Source organism: Lontra canadensis, unplaced genomic scaffold (genome assembly GCF_010015895.1).
Source record: "Lontra canadensis isolate GAN:19392208 unplaced genomic scaffold, GSC_riverotter_1.0 scaffold1, whole genome shotgun sequence".
Taxonomy (NCBI): Eukaryota; Metazoa; Chordata; class Mammalia; order Carnivora; family Mustelidae; genus Lontra; species Lontra canadensis.
The window spans coordinates 86,415,954-86,435,879 of record NW_022630995.1 but is presented as its reverse complement, the minus strand read 5'-3'; the positions used below and the strand labels follow the sequence as shown (position 1 = coordinate 86,435,879).

At 33.9% G+C, this 19,926-nt stretch overlaps 1 protein-coding gene across 9 annotated transcripts in view; it reads left to right on the top strand.

Annotated features, from left to right (window-relative positions):
* KIAA1109 (KIAA1109 ortholog) overlaps positions 1-19,926 on the top strand; it is a 196,427-nt gene that overhangs the window by 66,472 nt on the left and 110,029 nt on the right. For 8 of the 9 annotated variants that reach the window (XM_032858352.1, XM_032858359.1, XM_032858362.1 and 5 more), the window contains exons 22-28: positions 1,380-1,607; positions 2,404-2,541; positions 7,170-7,349; positions 9,250-9,378; positions 12,240-12,359; positions 14,118-14,398; positions 19,245-19,495. In XM_032858352.1, coding sequence (XP_032714243.1) covers positions 1,380-1,607; positions 2,404-2,541; positions 7,170-7,349; positions 9,250-9,378; positions 12,240-12,359; positions 14,118-14,398; positions 19,245-19,495 — 1,327 coding nt within the window. The remainder of the gene's footprint in view (positions 1-1,379; positions 1,608-2,403; positions 2,542-7,169; positions 7,350-9,249; positions 9,379-12,239; positions 12,360-14,117; positions 14,399-19,244; positions 19,496-19,926) is intronic. The other variant, XM_032858342.1, reaches the window with a different exon arrangement.

The window sequence follows — 19,926 nt, the reverse complement described above, 5'->3', positions numbered from 1 at the left end:
TATCAAGATGTCAGGTGGGTTCTATGTAGGACCTGTGTTATTAGAGCTAGATAACAATAGAGAATGCATCAGTTTTGTGAGTCCATAGATGTGGGATTTTATTATTAATCCCACCGCTAATTAGCCAAATGACTGCAAGCCCTTCAACATCATTTCCTATGAAAAGGTATTTAATTGGCCTGATTGATTGACTAGAATTCTAGCTAGAAAATAAATGTGTCAATAAATAAAATGCAGAATTTATCAAAATACTGACTTGATTTCTAATATTGAACAAATATGGTTAACTGTGTTAGGAATATTTTAACAGCTTTTGATTACTACTAACAGATCAAATAGATAAAATTTAAATTCAGAATAATGGGAAGAAAAAAGAATTTCATTTAAAATAAGTCCAAGAAAGACAAATACCATATGATTTCACTCATATGTGGAATTTAAGAAACAAATGAGCATGGGGGGAGAAAAAGAGAGAGGCAAACCAAGAAACAGACTCTTCACTATAGAGAACAACCTGATGGTTACCAGAGGGGAGTGGGTATGCGGATGGGTGAAATAAATGATGGGCATTAAGGAGGGCAGTTGTGATGAGTACCGAGTATTGTACGTAAGTGATGAATCACTAAATCCTACTCAATGAAACTAATATTACACTGTGTAAACTAAGTGGAATTTAAATAAAAACCTTAAAAAAAGAAAATAATAATAAATTTAAATTCTGACACAAAAGGAACCAGAATATTAATAGTTAAAATACTTTGCATAAGAAGCCAGGATGGATTATGTGAAAGGGTGTTTTGGTAACTATTGATAACACATGTATTTTTCATCAGTAACCAAAATTGGAGATTCTTACTTAAGATGTTAAAAACACTTCTGATAAATATTTCACCCAGAATATATGGATTGTAGTAGTTAGCTAATTGGATTTAGTCAAATTAATTTTTAATGAATTGATCTTCCCTTAAAGGATGTCTCTAGGTACTATTGCCTCAGAACTCTGAGAAAGATTGAAAACTATTGAACGTTTCAGATTTTCAGAGTTTTCTTCTAGGACCTAAATTGCAAGTTTTTGCTATAATTGGAAGTGGTGTTGTCATGAAACTTTACTATAAACTTACGTAATTTTTTATGTTTTTGTTTTTTGGTTTTTTTGTTTTTTTCTACAGAATGTTTATTTGCTCAGTAGCCAAGTAAGTATATATGCCTTAAGTATATGTATCTTTTTTTGTTGTTGGTTTTTCATTTCAAGGAAGCAGACCATATACTTTTAACTAAATAAAATAGTTTAAGGAAATGCTTGGTTTACCAAATTCAGACTCTAAATTGAAAAGTTATTTTACACCTCTTTAATAGAAGTTTGTTCTTAATATTTATAGGAAAATTACTTTGGGGAAGATGACATGTATATGGATTTTGAAGAGGTTATTTCAAGTCCTGTTCTGTCACTGTCAACATCATCCAGCTCTGGGTGGACTGCTGTTGGGATGGAAAATGACAAAAAGGAAAATGAAAGTTCAGCCAAATCAATTCATCCGCTTACCTTACGTCCTTGGGATATTACTGTACTTGTTAATTTGTACAAAGTTCATGGACGTCTTCCTGTTGTAAGTGTTTATGTATCAAATAGTCTGTAGTATATTACAAAATTCACTCAACTTAAACTGTAAGTGTGTATACACATATGCACACACTAATAAAAAAATCAGATTTCAAAACTTTAAAATTTATCCTTTTACCATAATAAAGCTAGTTTATTATTTTCTTCATAATGTGATTACTTGATCATTGTTAATTTTCTGCTTTTCTTCTTTTACTTTAGTTCCTTCTTTCTGTTCTTTGTAACTTTAGAGCATTTTGTCACAATATTGAGTTGCTGGGTTTATAGTTAGCCTGATGGATACTCTAGGATTTACATTTTCTTATCCTTTATCCAACTCTAGACCTTTTGGGGCCCTTATGGTGAGCCTGCTACAAAATCAAGATTCAGCTTCACCCTGCAGGTTGAATCGTTTTCAGGGGTTCAGACCTAGCACAGAATCCTGGTTCAGTCTTAGGTTGACCAGTAGACTGTTGGGGCAGACTTGGCATGAGATTACATTGCCAGAGAACCCAGGGTTGTTGGAGTGAGACCAGATATGGAGGAAGAGGCCCTAGAGCATTGTGCTGCCTACTGGCTCCATACCATACACCTAGGATTACAAAGCAGAGGAGTCACCTCTGGTGCTTAGTGAACCTAATGTTCTTACTGGGGTACAGAACAGTTAATTTTGTCAGTAAGCACTGTTTCCCCTTTTTAAGAAGCAAAATCTCTTAACTATATAAAGGTAATTTTTATTTTCCTGCACTTCCTTGGTCTTATTTTTTCTGTATCTTGATTATGGTATTTTTGTTCAACTTTAGCACGGAACCACTGATGGCCCTGAGTGCCCTACAGCATTCTTGGAAAGACTGTGTTTTGAAATGAAAAAAGGATTTCGAGAGACCATGCTGCAACTTGTCCTGTCACCCCTAAATGTATTTGTCAGTGATAACTATCAGGTAATATGAAAGTGAGTTACAGTAGAGACGTAGAGATGTATTATTGCTTATGGAGTTGAAACAGTGTGTTAAGTTTCTATGCATGGTATATATAGCCCTTTAAATTAGAGCTTGTAATTTAACAAGTAAGAGGTTTTGTATATATATGTGAGTTTTTCAAGAATCTCCGTTTTCTCTTTCTTTTTTTCTGCTGTTCCCTATTTATGTGATCCCGTATAATTATATTCTATATATATTGTTTTTAGAAATGGAAAAACACAGTTTTTAATTTTTTCATGTATTTATGGACGTGAAAGTGTATAAAATTTTGGTGGAGTCTGTTGAAAATTACAACCTCAATATTCATATTAACCAATACTATAAATCTTCAAAATATCCATATACACATGGATTATTCTTTTTACCTAACATACTTACAAGACACTTCATTAATTCCCTCAAGATATCCACAGGGCTCTTTTGGAAGGGAACCAGTGATACTCAGCAAATGGGAATAATTTACATTCTTCAGTAGATTACCAATTTATTATTATTTTTTAATGCCAAATGGCTTCACTTCTTATTTAACACTACTTTAGGGCTCTTCTCTACTTTTAGTCAAGTTAGGAGTTTTAGAAAAGTAAATGTATTTTAATATAAGGCAAAGTAAAATTATGAATGGGAGGATGAATCTGATACCCACAAATCATCAACAGATGATAAAGATTCTGTATAGTAACTGATCATTTTATATAAAATAACCTACCCCCCCTTTGTAACTCTTTTGCCATAACTGACTATATTTTTCTACAAAGAATTTAATTTTTTCATATGTGCATATATTGATACACCTGACCTCATAGTAGCTGAAACTTAACACCTAATATATGCTTATTTTTGCCACATTTTCTGTTTCCTTCATCAGACTTTTGAAATAGTAGGCATACCTCATTTTATTGTATATTGCTTTATTGCGCTTGCAGATACTGCATTTTTTACAAATTGAAGGTTTGTGGCAGCTCTGCATCAAGCAAGTGTATCAAAGCCATTTTTCCAACAGCATTTGTGCACTGCACGTCTCTATCATATTTTGGTAATTCTCACAGTATTTCAAACTTTTTCATTATTATATTTGTTATAGTGATTTGTGTTCACTTATCTTTGATGTTACTATTGTAATTGTGTGGGGGTACCCATATAAGATGGCAAACTTAAGTAATAAATGTTGCATGTGTTCTGACTGCTTCACCAACCTGCTGTTCCCCTGTCTCTCACCCTCTTCTTGGGCCTCCCTGTTCTCTAAAACAAAAAGGTATTGAAATTAGACCAACTAATGACCCTGCAGTGGCCTCCAGGTGTTCAAGTGAAAGGCAGAATTGCATGTTTCTCACTTGAAATCAGAGGGTAGAAATGATTAAGCTTAGTGAGGAAGGCATGTCAAAACCCAAGCCAAGCTGAAAACTAGGCCCCTTGCACCAAATAGCCAAGTTGTGAATATGAAGGAAAAATTCTTCAAGGAAATCAGAAGTGCTACTCCAATAAACATACCAATGATGAGAAAGCAAAATAGCCTGTTGCTAACACAGAGGAGGTTACAGTGGTCTGGGTAGAAGATCAAATCAGCCATAGCATTGCCTTAAGCCAAAACCTAATCGAGAGCAAGGCCCTTATGCTCTTCAATTCTGTGAAGGCTGGGAGAGGTAAGGAAGCTGCAGAAGGAAAGTTTGAAGCTAGCAGAAATTGGTGCATAGGTTTGAAGAAAGAAGCCATCTCCGTAACACCAAAGTGCAAAGTAAAGCTGCAAGTGCTGTAGAAGCTGCAGCAAGTTATCTAGGAGATCTAGCCAAGTTAATTCATGGAGGTGGCTATACTGAACAACAGATTTTCAAAGTAGATGAGGTAGTCTTCTAGTTGAAGACGCCATCTAGGACTTTCATAGCTAGAGAGGAGAAGTCAGTGCCTGGTTTCAAATCTTCAAAGGACAGGATGACATTGTACTTACAGGCTAACACAGCTGGTGACTTTAAGGTGAAGCCAATCATTGAAAATTCTAGGGCCCTAAAGAATTACGCTAAAACTGTTCTGCCTGTGCTCTCAGTGGAGCAACAAAGCCTGGATTACAGTCTCTTTATAACATTGTTTACTGAATATTTTAAGCTCACTTTGAGACCTAGTGCTCAGAAAAAGAGAGCGCTTTCAAAATATGACTGCTCATTGACAATGCACCTGGTCACCCAATAGTGTTGATGGAGATCTACCCTGAAATCAATGTTGTTTTCATGCCCGATGAACATAAGATCCATTTTGGAGCCCATGGATCAAAGAGTCACTTTGACTTTCAAGTCCTTTTATTTAAGAAATATGTGTAATAAGACTACAGCTGCCATAGATAGTGATTTTTCTGGTGAATCTGGGCAAATTTAAAACCTTTGGTACAGGTGAGTTCTCCAGGATTTGGCTGCGTGTTCTTGATAGCATTAGTCTTAATGCAGGACCTCAAGGTTAAGGATCTGAGGTGATGGATGGGTTATTGTGTCCAACTTATGAAACCGTCCCCTTTTAATTTATGAGCAACTTACGATGTATATTAGTTTTCTAGAGCCGCCATAGCAAAGTACCTCATACTGGGTGGCTTAAAACAAGAGAAGTGTATTCTCTCAGTTCTGGAGCCTAGAATTCGGAAATCAAAGTGTTGGCAGGGCATGTTCTCTCTCTCAAGGCTGTAGGAGATTAAATCCTTGCCTCTTCTAAGCTTTTGGTGGTTGCTAGCAATCCTTGGCATTGCTTGTCTTATAGATGCATATCTCTGCCTTTGTCTTCTCATGGCATTGTCTTCATGTGTCTCTGTGTCCCAGTTTTCCTTTTTAAAGGACACCAGTCATTAGATTAAGGCATACCCTAATTCACTGTAACCTTATTTTAACTTGATTAGATCTGCTAAAACCCTGTTTTCAAATATAGTAAGGTCACAATCACAGGTGCCTGGACTTAGGACTTTAAGTGTGTCTTTTTAGGGTACACAGTTCAGCCCCCAATATGATGCAACCGCATCATAAAATCTAGACTATGATCTTTGTTGATGTACTGGATAGGCTCTGTCTTTAGGACAAACCTAGATCTGTATGTATTTTTGAGTTCAAAAAATATCAGTCAGAAGTATCTTATACTGAGAATTTTTGAATCTTAGTGCCAGAAGTGATCTTTATTGACCATCCTCCCCAGCTTCTTCAGATAAAAAAATAGAAGGGAACTGATACCTGGAGAAATTTCTGTGATTTTATATATAGTCACATAGCTTAGGTGAAAATAAAAAATATATTGAAGGAGCTGCTAGAGCTATTATTATAGTCATACTTAGAAATTTCCTTTTAAGAATTACTTATGAATTTGATTTAGCTCATATCCTTAGTTTTTTGTTTTGTTCTGTTTTTGTTTTTTTTTTTAAGAATACATTTCCTAAAATGTGTTGAAACAAGGATTGCCAACACTGTTTCTTGTGCAGGTGGCCTGCATACACATACTAAAAAGACTACTGCAGTAAAATTAGTTTGGGAAATACCTGTGAACTGTCCCAATGTATATTAGTATATTGAATTCTCTGAAAAGACTTGCTGTGAAGAAATCTATATAGTCATTTAGCATTATTTTCCTTTTGTGGTCACTGTTAGGTGTGGTGAGATAAATGGTGAATAAGACAGAAATAATCTTTACCCTAATAAACCTGGTGGAGAAGAGAAATATGGAAGAAATAAAAAACAGTGGTTTTGAGACAGGAACATCGTAGAATTTGCCTTTTTAGATCTCTGTGGTTGTTTTGTAGAGTATGGAGGAGGGAGATGTAAAAATGAATGCTGGGAGGCTCTGCACACATCTTAGCAAGAGATCATATTATTTGGACCATGATGATAGTAGTGAAGATAGAAGAAAATCAATGCATTCTGAGAGATTGGGAGGTAGATTCTACAAAATTGGTGACTGATGGGTAGGGCATTGCCAAACCTATTTAATTCTATATTACTATATATATTCTATATTACTATTCTGTGGAACTAGTGTTCCATGGACTACCATATTTTATGACATATCTTTTAGCTTTGTAAGTTCCAGAACTTTTCTTTTTGAAATATTTGCTGCTTTTTGGTAGTAAGTATGTAATTTCTGTAAGATAAATCTATCCTTTTTATATTTATGTGGTTCTCAAAATCTGTATGAAAGATGGCTTTCTTTCCTACTTCTTCATTTTATGGTCTTAATGGTCTTTGTTCTTCCCTGTTATTATTTTTTTTTCTTTTTGGTATTTTAATCTCATTATTCTTGTCTTCCCACCAAAGATTGGTCTCTTATATTCCCTGTCAGTCAGAATACTAATTTCTTTTTATTCAAATATTGAGTTATTCATTTGTATCAGAGAAGTATCATTCTTTCTAGGACTTTGCTCTCTTGTTTTGCAGTTGGACTCTTAATGGGTATTGTCACTAAAGAAGCTTAACTGAGACTCTCTGGTACAAGGTTGTGTGTTAGGATTTTATGGACCCTTGAGTGTTATTTTCCAGATAGCGTGTTTTTACTGTTAGTCTCTGGAGAAAAAAACAACTAGAAATAAAAATGCCGTTTTCTTGTACTTCTTACAGTCTTCTTATTGTTTTCAGCAGCGACCTCCTGTGGATGAAGTACTCAGGGAGGGTCACATCAATTTGTCAGGTCTCCAGCTGAGAGCACATGCTATGTTCTCAGCAGAAGGTCTTCCTTTGGGAAGTGATTCCTTAGAATATGCATGGTTAATTGATGTGCAGGCTGGAAGTCTTACAGCTAAGGTCACAGCACCACAGGTATGATTATCTGACTTATTTTTCCTTTGCTCACCCACTTTGCCAAGAGCAAGTTGTATGCATGTTTGAATGTTCATTGCATTTCCACTAATAGCATTCTGAGAGCCAGACAATTCTTTGCTTTTTGTTTGGGAGTCATTCTTGCCATTCAGGATTTTCTTAGCAACAGATGAGTCAGAGACAAGTTTCACTTTTCTGAGCCACATAAAATTGAAGGGTGTAATGTTTTGTAGTTCTGCATAACACTTTCAAGATCAAAACTTTGGGAAGTATGAGAACTGGTCTGGAAATTTTATATATTATTAAAATTACATTAGTTCTTTCTCTGCTGTTGAAAAATTATTTTTTCCCCTAGTATTATGGAGTAATTTTTTTAAAGAATTTTGCTTTCTTGTATATTTCTTAAGTAGGATTTAAAAATTATTGTTTATGAAATTCAAGATTAAATGGCTCAGTTCTTATCATGTCTCAAACCAAGATAACATCATTTGTATCTGTTTTAATGATGTGGATTTAAAAAAAAATAAGAACAAATTTGATAAAATCCCCCTCCTCCTCTTATCCCCTTTAATCTTTAGAAGACTCAGAGGTCATAAGGATCATTTAGTTCTTGAAACGGACCATTGATATTTAGCCAAACAGCTGTATTACTGTAACATTTCACCTATTGATCCATATATTTATGATGTACATGCTTATCTTGGCATTTAAGAAAAGTGGAATTTGATCTTGAATGTTTGAAATGTACATGCTCAATTTTAATAAAAATTACAGAATGTGTATGAAACATAGGTAGGAAATAGCAATAAGAAGGTGGGTAAAGACTCTAGATACCTTGCATATCTGCAAGAAATTTTAGAAAGGCAGCAAAAATTAAGATTCTAGAAATAAGAAAATGGATTTGAAAGGGATATTTTATATAAAAGTAGATAAAATACATAATAGAGTGTATAAAAATGGATGGAAAGAAATACTCAGTGCTCACTGGGCTGGTGACTATCCTTTCTTTATTATCCACCATCTCTTTTCTTTAATGTATAGGTAAAGACTGAAACTTATAAAAAAAAGTTTGTTCCTTAACAGACAGAATAAAGCCATGCTGATTGTACAATAATGGACACAATTCCTTTAATCTAACAATTGCTAGAATCTCATATGTTTCTAAGTTGCCCTTATTAGAAGATGAAACATTTCTTTCTTCTGTACTAGAATCTTAGCATCACTTTTGAATGAGCATTTCATGAATCCATAGGTGCTTTTTAATGTGTATTCCATTCTTTGTATGTTTTAAAAGTGAAATTCATGTTTTCTGATAGTTTAAATTAAACTTTTTTATTGAATGATATCCTGTATACCTGTATTTCAATATGTTTATTAACAACTCTAATCAATTATAAAATGAAGGGTTTTTTTGTAAACCAAAGATTTGATGAAGAATTAATATATACTTAAGTTTCTGTTTGCATAAACAAAAGTGCTATAATCTTCAAAATATCTGATTTTCCAAAATTGCAGCTCAATATGATAATTAGGTAATAATTTCATATCCAAGCTTTTTTTATTATTAGGTAGAGAATTTTAGGTGCTTTTGTGTACAGAGGATTCCAGTTACATAAGAAGGAAGATTTAACCTTGACAGAAATACACTTTGTAAGTTGCTGAGGTTGAATTTTTCAGTTGTCATGCATTTTGTCATTCACAAATGAAAAGTAACATAAGCTTAAAAATGATGTCAAGGTAGAAATCGTGATTCTAGCTAAAAACTGTGCTATGTAGCAGCAGGTGTAAGACAGCATTTGGGTTTTCTCAAACTGTATTAATATTCTTAATAAGCTTTTGAACTCTGAACATGTGTTTAGAATGCTAACACTGTTTTCAACCTGTTACTGCTTATTTGTAGCTAGCTTGTCTGTTGGAGTGGGGACAGACATTTGTTTTTCATGTGGTATGTCGGGAGTATGAACTGGAAAGACCTAAATCAGTAATAATATGTCAGCATGGATTTGACCGTCGGTTCTGTGAATCCAAGGTATGTTAACAAATATGTGAGCAATATTCTAGACATTTATGGATTTTTTTAAAATGAAAGATTGAGATATCAGCTTTAAATCAAATACACATAGCCATGAAGTAAGCATTATTGTTCAGTTTTCTCAATAAATTATTTTGCAGATTTGTAGCCAGTTGCAAGTATCTAACATATGAAGTAACTATTAAAACAAAAATTCACAGATAAATAGAGATATTATAAGATTATATCTTACCTCTTACATTTTTACTGTTAACTCATTTTCTTATGTAATTACATTCTTTTGGATATGGCTAAATATTTATGTAGAAGATTTAGAAACTGAAGCAAGAGGAAGGTTAAATTCCTTACATGACATTGTTTATAGACCTCCCTAGAACATACCTGTTCTTTTGTAACATGGTTAGTAACATTGGCATTTGCCAAGAAAACATGGCAGTTCAAAAAAAAATTTTTTTATCCTAATTCTATAACATAGAGATAACCATTGTTAACAGTTTAGTTTTTCTTTTTAATTTCTTTTTATATGTGTTTTTCCTTTTTTTTCTTTTGTTATACATACTATGTTTATTTGCTGTTACATTAGTGTGAATTGAGAACAATTCATCCTGCTTTTAACTTTATGTCCAAAATATCTATAACCTCTGCTAATTTGCTGACAGTAAAGGAAACTGCTATAATTGGTGGTAAAATTATTTTTTTTCTTGTTATAAACACTGCCAGGATCTAGGGAATCCTTAGTTATATGTCAAACAATTAGTTCCTTCTGGATAAATCACACATACTTCTAGGTGTCGCCTCCTTCCTTTTTTTTTTTTTTTTAAGGTTCAAAGCTTTCATGTTACATTAAAATTTTTAAAAATCAAACAATTTTTATCACCTTAGAAAATTACTTTATGTCCCTTTGCAGTCAGCCATTCATTATTCCATGCAACCACTGATGTGCCTTTGTCATTTTACATCAGGGTTTTTTGGGTCTGTTTTGTGGGGGCAAGATATAGACATACCTTGTTTTATTGTGCTTTGCAGATACAGTGGTTTTGTGTCTTTGTTTTTTAACAAGTTGAAGGTTTGTGGCAAGCAAATCCGTCAGCACCATTTTTTCAACAGTATTTGCTCACTTTATGTCTCTGTGTCACGTTTTGGTAATTCTTGTAATATTTCAAACTTTGTCATTATTATTATTGTTACAGTGATCTTTGGATAGTGATTATGACTTGCTGAAAGCTCAGATGATGGTTAGCATTTTTTAGCAATAAAGGCATGTACATTTTTCCTAGACATAGGCTGTTACACACTTAGACTATAGTATAAAGTGTAAACATAACTTTTATATGCACTGAGAAACCAAAAAATTCATTTTCATCTTACAGTATTTATTTTTAATTTTTATTTTAATTCCAGTAAGATTAACATATAGTATTATGTTAATTTCAGGTACACAATGTAGTGATTCAGTATTTCCATATATTACTCTGTGCTTATCAAGCATACTCTTAATCCCTTTCACCTATTTCACCCATCCCCCAGGCCACTTTCCTCTGATAACCATCTGTTTGCTCTCTATAGTTAAGGGTCTATTTTTTTGTTTGTCTCTCTTTTTTCCCCTTTGTTCATTTGTTTCTTAAATTCCATATATGAGTGAAATCATATGGTATCTGTCTTTGGCTTATTTTGCTTAGCATTATACTCTCTGGATCATCCATGTTGTAACAGATGGCAAATTTTAATTCTTTTTTATGGCTGAGTAATATTCCATTTTGTTTATACACACACACACACTCCATTATATATATACACGTGCATGCACACACACACATACATATACACACACCACGTCTTTATCCATTCATCTATCAATGGACACTTGGGCTGCTTTCATAATTTGGCTATTGTAAATAATGCTGCAGTAAACATAGAGGTACTTATATCTTTTTGAATTAGCATTTTCATATTCTTTGAACAAATACCCAGTAGTGCAATTACTGGATCATAGGTTAGTTCTATTTTTAATTTTTTTCAGCAATCTCCGAACTGTCTTCCACGTTGGCTACGCCAGTTTGCATTCCCATAAGCAGTACAGAAGGGCTCCTTTTTTTTCCACATCCTCGCCAACACTTCTTGTTTCTTGTGTTTTTGATTTTAGCCACAAAAATTTGACTTGCTTTATTGTGATATTTGCTTTATTGCGGTGGTCTGGAATGGAACCCGCAATATCTCCAAGGTATGCCTTATTATTATAGAACACTGGGTATAATGCAAGACATCTGTGTTCTACTCTGGCTCTCCCACTAATGAACAGTTGTATGCCATTGAGCCAATAATTTACTCAGGATTGCCATTTTCCCAAGAAGTAGGTGAAGTGTATGTTTTCTTCCAGCCTAACCATGACCAAATCTGTTTCAGGAGTAAAATAACATTAAATTTGTGTCAATTGTCCTTAGATATCATAATAAAACTTAGAGTTGATATATTTGTAAAAACAAGTGTGTGTGTTTGTGTAATATAGAGTACTCATAAGAAAATCTTACAACTTTAAACTCCCATACAGTTCTTATAATCCTGTGACACTGTTTACTTATCATTTTACTTTGATTATTCTTTGTGACTTTCAGTAACTATATTCTGTCAATTTAGACTTGCTTCTTTCCCCTTATAAATGAAAATGGTACATACTTATGATTAGTTTCTAATAAGTAAGTCTTTAATTATTGATAATTTCATTTATCATTATGAAAATGAGATTTGACTAATTTTTTAAATATGCACGTGATGAAAATTTTATTTAAATCAACAGGTGTGAGTACCAAAATGGTGAAGTGATGGTGAAGAATTAAATATTCAGTTATTTTTCTTTTTAGTTGAGTTGTATTCCTGGGCCTTGTCCAACTTCAGATGATTTGAAATATACTATGACTCGTTTAGCAGTAGATGGAGCAGATATTTATGTCGTGGAACATGGCTGTGCTACAAATCTAAAGGTACACTTCTGTCTATTTCTTGGCCAATATAGTTCTTTTTCCAAACCAAAATTTCCATTTTTTTTTTTTAAGGTACACTTATTTTAAAGGTACACTTTTGTCTATTTCTTGGCCAGTATAGTTAGTTCTTTTTCTAAATCGAACTTCTTTTTTTTTTTTTAAGATTTATTTTATATAGAGAGAGTGAGACCATGACCAGGTGCTGGGAGGGAGAATAAGAGAGAAGCAAACTCCCCACTGAGTGTGGAGCCAGACATGGAGCTCTGTCTTACTACCCTGAGATCATGACCTGAGCCTAAATCAAGACTTAGTCGTTTTAAATGACTGAGCAACCCAGATGCCCCCAAATCTCCATTTCTTTCTGTTTTTGTTTTTGTTTTTGTTTTTTATTGTGTTATGTTAGTCACCATACAGTATGTCATTAGTTTTTGATGCAGTGTTCCAAGATTCATTGTTTATGTATAGCACCCAGTGCTCCATGCAATACGTGCCCTCCCCCCAACACCCTCCCCTCTAAAACCATCAGAGTCCACAGTCTCTCATTGTTCATCTCCCCCTCCAATTACCCCCCTTCGTTTTTCCCTTCTTTCTCCTCATGTCCTCCATGTTATTCCTTATGTTCTATAAGTAAGTGAAAACAAATGATAATTGACTTTCTCTGCTTGACTTATTTCACTTAGCATAATCTCCTCCAGTCCCATCCATGTTGATGCAAAATTTGGGTATTCATCTTTTCTGATAGTTGAGTAATATTTCATTGTGTATATGGACCACATCTTTATCCATTCATCTGTTGAAGGGCATCTCTGGTCTTTCCACAGTTTGGCTGTTGTGGACATTGCTGCTATGAACATTGGGGTACACATGGCTCTTCTTTTCAGTACACCTGTATCTTTGGGGTAAATACCCAGTAGTGCAATTTCTGGATCATGGGGTATCTCTATTTTTAATTTTTTGAGGAACCTCCACACTGTATTCCAAAGTGGCTGCACCAACTTGCATTCCCACCAACAATGTAAGAGGGTTTCCCTTTCTCCACATTCTCTCCAACACTTGTTGTTCACTGTCTTGTTAATTTTTGCCATTCTTACTGGTATGAGATGGTATCTCAGTGTGGTTTTGATTTAAATTTCCCTGATGGCTAATGATAATGAGCATTTTTTTATGTGTCTCTTAGCCATTTCTATGTCTTCATTGGAGAAGTGTCTGTTCATGTCTTCTGCCCATTTTTTTACTTGATTATTTGTTTTTTGGGTGTTAAGCTTGAGAAGTTCTTGGATATCAACCCTCTTCCTGTGGTGTCATTTGCAAATATTTTCTCCCATTCTGTGGATTGCCTCTTTGTTTTGTTGACTGTTTTCCTTTGTTGTGCAGAAGCTTTTACCTTGATTTGAATTTTGACTGCCTTTAGGTTTTGTACATTTATATCCTGCCTGGCTCCTGAAAACATTTGTTTGCCCCCTCTGCTTTGTGGGTTACTGCTTAAAATTAAGCCTTGTTAAAAGTCTGTGGTTTTATTACTTACTACCAACATTCTTTCCTCCTTCTCTTGTTTTCCTTTTGACTTAGGTTCTTTTCCTTTTATCCTTTTTTTATTAATTGAATGTTTACTTTTCTGTTGCATTTATCTTTTCCATTTCCCCTTTTTCTCTTTTTTTCTTTCATGAAATTTGAAATAAATACCTCTTTTGTAGTTTATTCTAAGTTGCTTAAGAGTGCAGAAACTGCATTTTATTTCATTTTCTTTATTCAATTTAGATGGGTGCAATTCGAGTTGCAAACTGTAATCTCCACAATCAGTCAGTTGGGGAAGGAATAAGTGCTGCAATTCAGGATTTTCAAGTGAGACAGTACATTGAACAATTAAATAATTCCAGAGTTGGACTTCAGCCTGCAGTACTACGGAGGGCCTATTGGCTTGAAGCAGGGTCAGCCAATTTAGGACTCATTACTGTTGATATTGCATTAGCTGCTGATCATCATTCTAAACATGAGGCTCAAAGACATTTCCTAGAAACTCATGATGCCAGAACTAAGAGGTAAGTGAAATTTAAGGAAGTTAATCATCCCAAGTTCAGACGAAAATTACCTTATAATTATAGAGGAAATTCCACTGTTAGGAATGGAATAGGAACATTTTACATAAAGACTAAATATGATTGTGCTGGGTATACCTCAGTGAAGATGTAAGAACCTGATATTTAAGTAAATACGTTATATACCTCATCTCTTGTAATAGTGCGGTTAATGGAAATAACACTGTTTTTTAATGTGTTTCTAAGCCCATACTATGTGTAATAGCAGTGAAATGAGCATAAATTACTAGTTCCCAAGTAACATATTATAGAGTACTACCCCTCTTTCTCTCTCACCACAGCTTGCTACTTTCATTTCAACATTTCTAGAAAACATCATTGCTATCACCATTTACTCTACGAAACTCTTCTTTCGTGGGCTCTCAAAACTGCAAGGGAGACTAAGGGAATTTAATCCTCAAGAAACAGTCATTAAGATATAATTGTATCTGCCATTTAAAAAGTTGCCAGAGCCTCTTACTGAATCATATCTATTTAAACTGCCAGTATAGCTTTTTCCATCCCCATCTCCCTCATTATAAAGTTAATTGAGCTTATTTTTAAAATAGAGAAAACTATTATGAAATAAAGGAAAATAATTACCATAACCTTACCACAATGAATTTGTCATATTTCTTCCACATATTTTTTAATGTATCTTTCTTATACTTGAAATCATTCTGTATTTATAAATTCTGCATGTTGGCATTAAACTTATATCCTAAGCATCTGCCCATATGATCAAAAATTTTATAAATTTCCTTTAAAACAAACGATAATACACCATAAAAAAGATACATTGTACTTTATTTAGCCATTGCCCTTATTCATTAAATGCATAGAAAATGTTTCTAAATTCCTCATTATATATAATAGTAAGAGAAACATTTTTTGTACATAAAATATTTTACCACATGTTCTTTAAACTTAAATAGTTTTCTTAAAAGGGGGTGGTGGTGTGACTGTGCTAAAAACTGAGCCATTTGATATGCATTCCCAAATTCCCAGAAAGATTATTTCACTTTATATTCCCAGTGACTTTTTAAGTTGAGTCTGTGTCTCACTGCATCTTTGCTTCCCTTATGTGTTTTATGATAACTGGAAGATGATATTTCTATTTTGCATTTCGTTATTTCTGAGATTAATATTTTTTCATGTATTGGTGGTTTTTATTTCCTCATTTGTGAATTGCACCTTATTATTCTATGTATATTTAATTTATTGGCATATTGGTATATTTCTTACCAATTTTTAAGAGCTCTTAAATCTATAGATTACATCCTTTCAGTAGTCCCTGTTGCTAATATTTTGCAATTTGTTTCTTTTTAAAAATTTTTTTAGTCTTATGTACATACTTTATTTTTTGTGTATTCAAATACGTCAGTTTTTAACCTTTATAATTTTTTGTACTAATTTGAGAAAATATTTCCTTTGCTAGTAATCACATGGCAACTATGTTTTTTTTTTTTCTATTCCTTTTGTTGTTATTGTTGTTAACATTAAACTCTGTCTGGTTTTTTTTGTTGTTGTTGTTGTTTATTTTTGTTTTTCTTAGAGAATGAGAGAGCCTGTGCAGGGGGGGGCAGGAGCAGAGAGAGAAATATTAAGCAGGCTCCAATGCTCAGCACCCCAGTGGGGGCCTCTATCTCATGATCGAGCCCCAAAGCAGGCTCTCTGCTCCACAGGGAGCCTGCTTCCCCCTCTCTCTCTGGCTGCCTCTCTGCCTACTTGTGATCTCTCTCTGTCAAATAAATAAATAAAATCTTAAAAAAAAAAAAAAAAGAGTCAGATGCTTAACCAACTGAGCCACCTAGGTGTCCCTCTATCTGGATTTTTTATGGTGTGTTTGTATTAATCCAGCCAAGGATGTAAATAGATTTTTTGCAAATATGTATTCAAATACAGGAGTAAAAATTTATACCTAATACACACTTATTTTTCCATTTTATCACAAACTTTTAGGTGTTTTCATCTGTTAATTTCCCAAAAGAACTATTTGTCTAGTTTTAAAAAATTCTCAGTTTTTTTTACTGAGATTACATTAATCTTTTAAGTTTTTTAAGATCCTGACATCCTGTAAATCTAAGTATGGAAGCTCATGTGTGGAGAATAATATTTTTTAAAAATCTGGGTTTCTTTGTTAATTATTGCTCAGGAAGCCAATAGCTATGAACAAAGTGCCTGGGTCTAATTAGATCAGATTGTAGAACAGGGTGCTAATGAAGTGAAGAAAATGGCACCATGTGATTCAAGTTCCAGGTGTTCAAGTAAATCCAACCATTTAGATTGGTTTCAGTGCTCTCTTTGGTTAATAATTGTGAAGAGTGGGATTTTACCGTGCTTGCAAGCTAACAAATTACCCTGCCACAGTTTCTTGGGTGCTGCCAGAAGACACAAAACTCCTGGTCAAGGACAAAGGTCTTTATTACAACAAAAGTATGAACCAGAGTCATATGTGTTTGTATGGGTTCCCTGTATCCCCCAAGTAGGGTTGCGAGAGGAAATATAGGATGCCTAGTTAAATTTGAATTTGAGATAAACAACAAATAACTTTTTAGGATAGGTGTGTCATATTGTCCCATACATTGCATAGGACAAACTTACTTTTATTGGCTATATCTGGTACCCATATTTATGAATCCTTTGGAGGTGATGCAAAAAGTCCATGATGGGTATCTACACACAGTGGGGTGCATTATAGAAGAAGAATATTGAACTTAAGGGTTCCATGACTTTTATAGGACATGAAAGCAAACCTACTCTTTTCCAGGGTGAGACATTACCTCGTCTCTTTAGGTTTTTTACTGCCAGTACAGTCCCAAGCAATGGCCTGGTCATGGCTTTGCATACTTGGCATACCCAGCAAAAACAGGTAGGGATGTTTAGGGCATATTGGCAATTGCCTCTCCCAACTTGGTAACTCACTGACCTTCAGATTTGGCTGCCTTGTGCATATCTGATTCCCAGGAGTTTGGGGGCCTATCTGTATTCTTTTTTGATATAACTGCAAAAGTTACTGGACTCACGGGTCATTAGTTTCTTTAGTGTTTTTGAAAAGTATGGTTCCCAAACCACCAACCCCAGTGTCTCCTTGGAACTTGTTAGAAGTTTACATAATCAGGTCTTAATAGGCTTCAGTCAGAAACTCTGGGGGTGCAGCCCTGCACTCCATAGTATAATAAGCGCTCCAGGTGATTCTAATGCAAGCTAAAATTGAGAACTAGTGCATTGGATTGTAATAAAAGGAGGGAAGGGGAGCTAACATTTATTATGCAACTTCTATATTCCAGATTTTATATCAGGGGCTTTACATTTAATTTCCAAAACAGTCTTAGGTGTATCAGATCACAATTTTACAGTTGAGGAAACTGAAGCTCAGAAATATTAACTAATCTGACAAGGTCCTGGAGTTACTAAGTGGCACAGCTGGAATTTGAACCCATATCTAGATGAATGCAAACCTATGCATTTTTCTAAGCTTGTTGCTACACAAATGAGCTAAATAAAAAAGTGTGTAGAATATATAAGGTCTTTTATTTTTACAGTGTTTGCAGTAGTTTGCTGAGTGATTCAATCTTAATACTTTAAAATAGAGAAGTGATTTGAATTTGGTAACATTTAACTGAAGTAATATGTCAGATTCTCACTAATCATAAGGCTTTCTTACATTTTTCCTACTGTCCTCTAGACTGATGTTGCACTCCTATTTTGATGTATTTCATCTCATCTTTCACATCTCAAATACTACTTTTTGAAAGTTTCCTTTTGTTTTCCTTGTCACAACACCTTGTGTTTTTTTGTTTTGTTTTGTTTTTACCTCATAGCACTCAGTACAGTTTATGATTAGATATTTTGTTTCTGGCTTGTCTTTGCCTCTGTACTCTGAACTTCATATGGATAAGACTGTGTCTGTAGTTTCACCTAGCACAGTACTAGGCACATATCAATATGTTCAAGAAATATAAATGAAAGAATGTAAAATGAAAATGATAATACCTATTCTGTCTTCCTTGAGGGCCCTGAGGATCCAATGAGATAATGCCTGTAAAAATACTTAGAAAAACAGACTGTTAATATGAGGTAATTCTATTATTTAAAGTTAAAAAAAGAAGAATAAAGATTTATCTCCCATATTTGTATTATAGAATATTTTTTTAAGAAAGTTAATATACTGACGGGCTTTTGTGTGGATCATTTACAGAACCTAAAGGATGTTACACTCATTTTCTCCCACTGTCCTAATTCTTAAGACTTTGTTCTGAGTCCTTATTACAAAATTATTAGTTTTTTCCTCTAATATATAGAATGCATTATTTTGGTTTTATTGAGAAATAAATTTCTTATTTGCTCTACACTTATAGTATTTTGGTGTATTTGCCTGTGAAATAGGCTCTGAAATGCTAACAGTGATAAATTATCTATTTAGTATAATCTACCAATAGTTTTGTCGATTTTTTACTTTGATGTTTAAAATTTCTAGTCCTTTTGAGAATATTTACTACTATTTTTAAATTGGATTTAAATGTCTGATCTTTATATTTACTTCTTTTTAATTCTTTTTTTTTAAATGTATCTCTCTCTCTTTTCCTACTTACTTTCATCTCACCATGGTGAAACTACTATTTTTTTAAGAAAGGCAAAATGATTAAACATTCCACAGTAAAATAAGCTTTTGTGTTTGTGTTTATGTTGTCTTTTAAAAATATTAACAATTAACTTAGTTTTAATTAATTATCTGCCAAAAGTTTATTTCCTAATGAGTTTTTGTTATGTTGTTGCTTTTGTTTGTTTTGTTTTGGGTTCTGTTTAGGTTGTGGTTTTTGTGGCCAGATGATACCCTGAAGAATAAGAGGTGTAGGAACAAGTGTGGTTGTCTCGGTGGCTGCAGATTCTTTGGTGGCACAGTAACTGGCCTAGATTTCTTCAAACTTGAAGAGTTGACACCTTCCAGTAGTTCTGCATTTTCAAGCACGAGTGCAGAGTCTGATATGTATTATGGACAGTCTCTGCTACAGCCTGGAGAATGGATTATTACTAAAGAAATTCCCAAAATTGTAGATGGTAATGTGTTATTTTGTTACTTGTGCTAATCTTTTTTTAATCTTTATCCTTATGCCATTTTTGAGAGAAGTTCAGTGTTAGTTGTTCAACTCAGTTTTTTGAGCAGTCTTGTAGGTAGGTTCAGTATAATCTTCCTTTGTTTTGCAGGTGATTGAACTAAAGCCAGAGAAGACTAGTGAGTTTTTACAGTTACCTAAGGCAAAAGTAGGTCTACTCTTCAGACCTGTTGTTGACATTGGTGATTTTCCTAGAGAAGCTTGTTCTGAGTATTTCTTTATATATATTCTTATTTTCTGTGACCTCAGCTTCCAGAGATTTACTTAAGAATAGCTGTGCTTCAAGGTAACAGTTGTTTTACCAGTTTACTTATATAGGAAAACTTACCAATAGTAATATTTATACCGTTGGCCCTCATATTACCAACTGTTTTG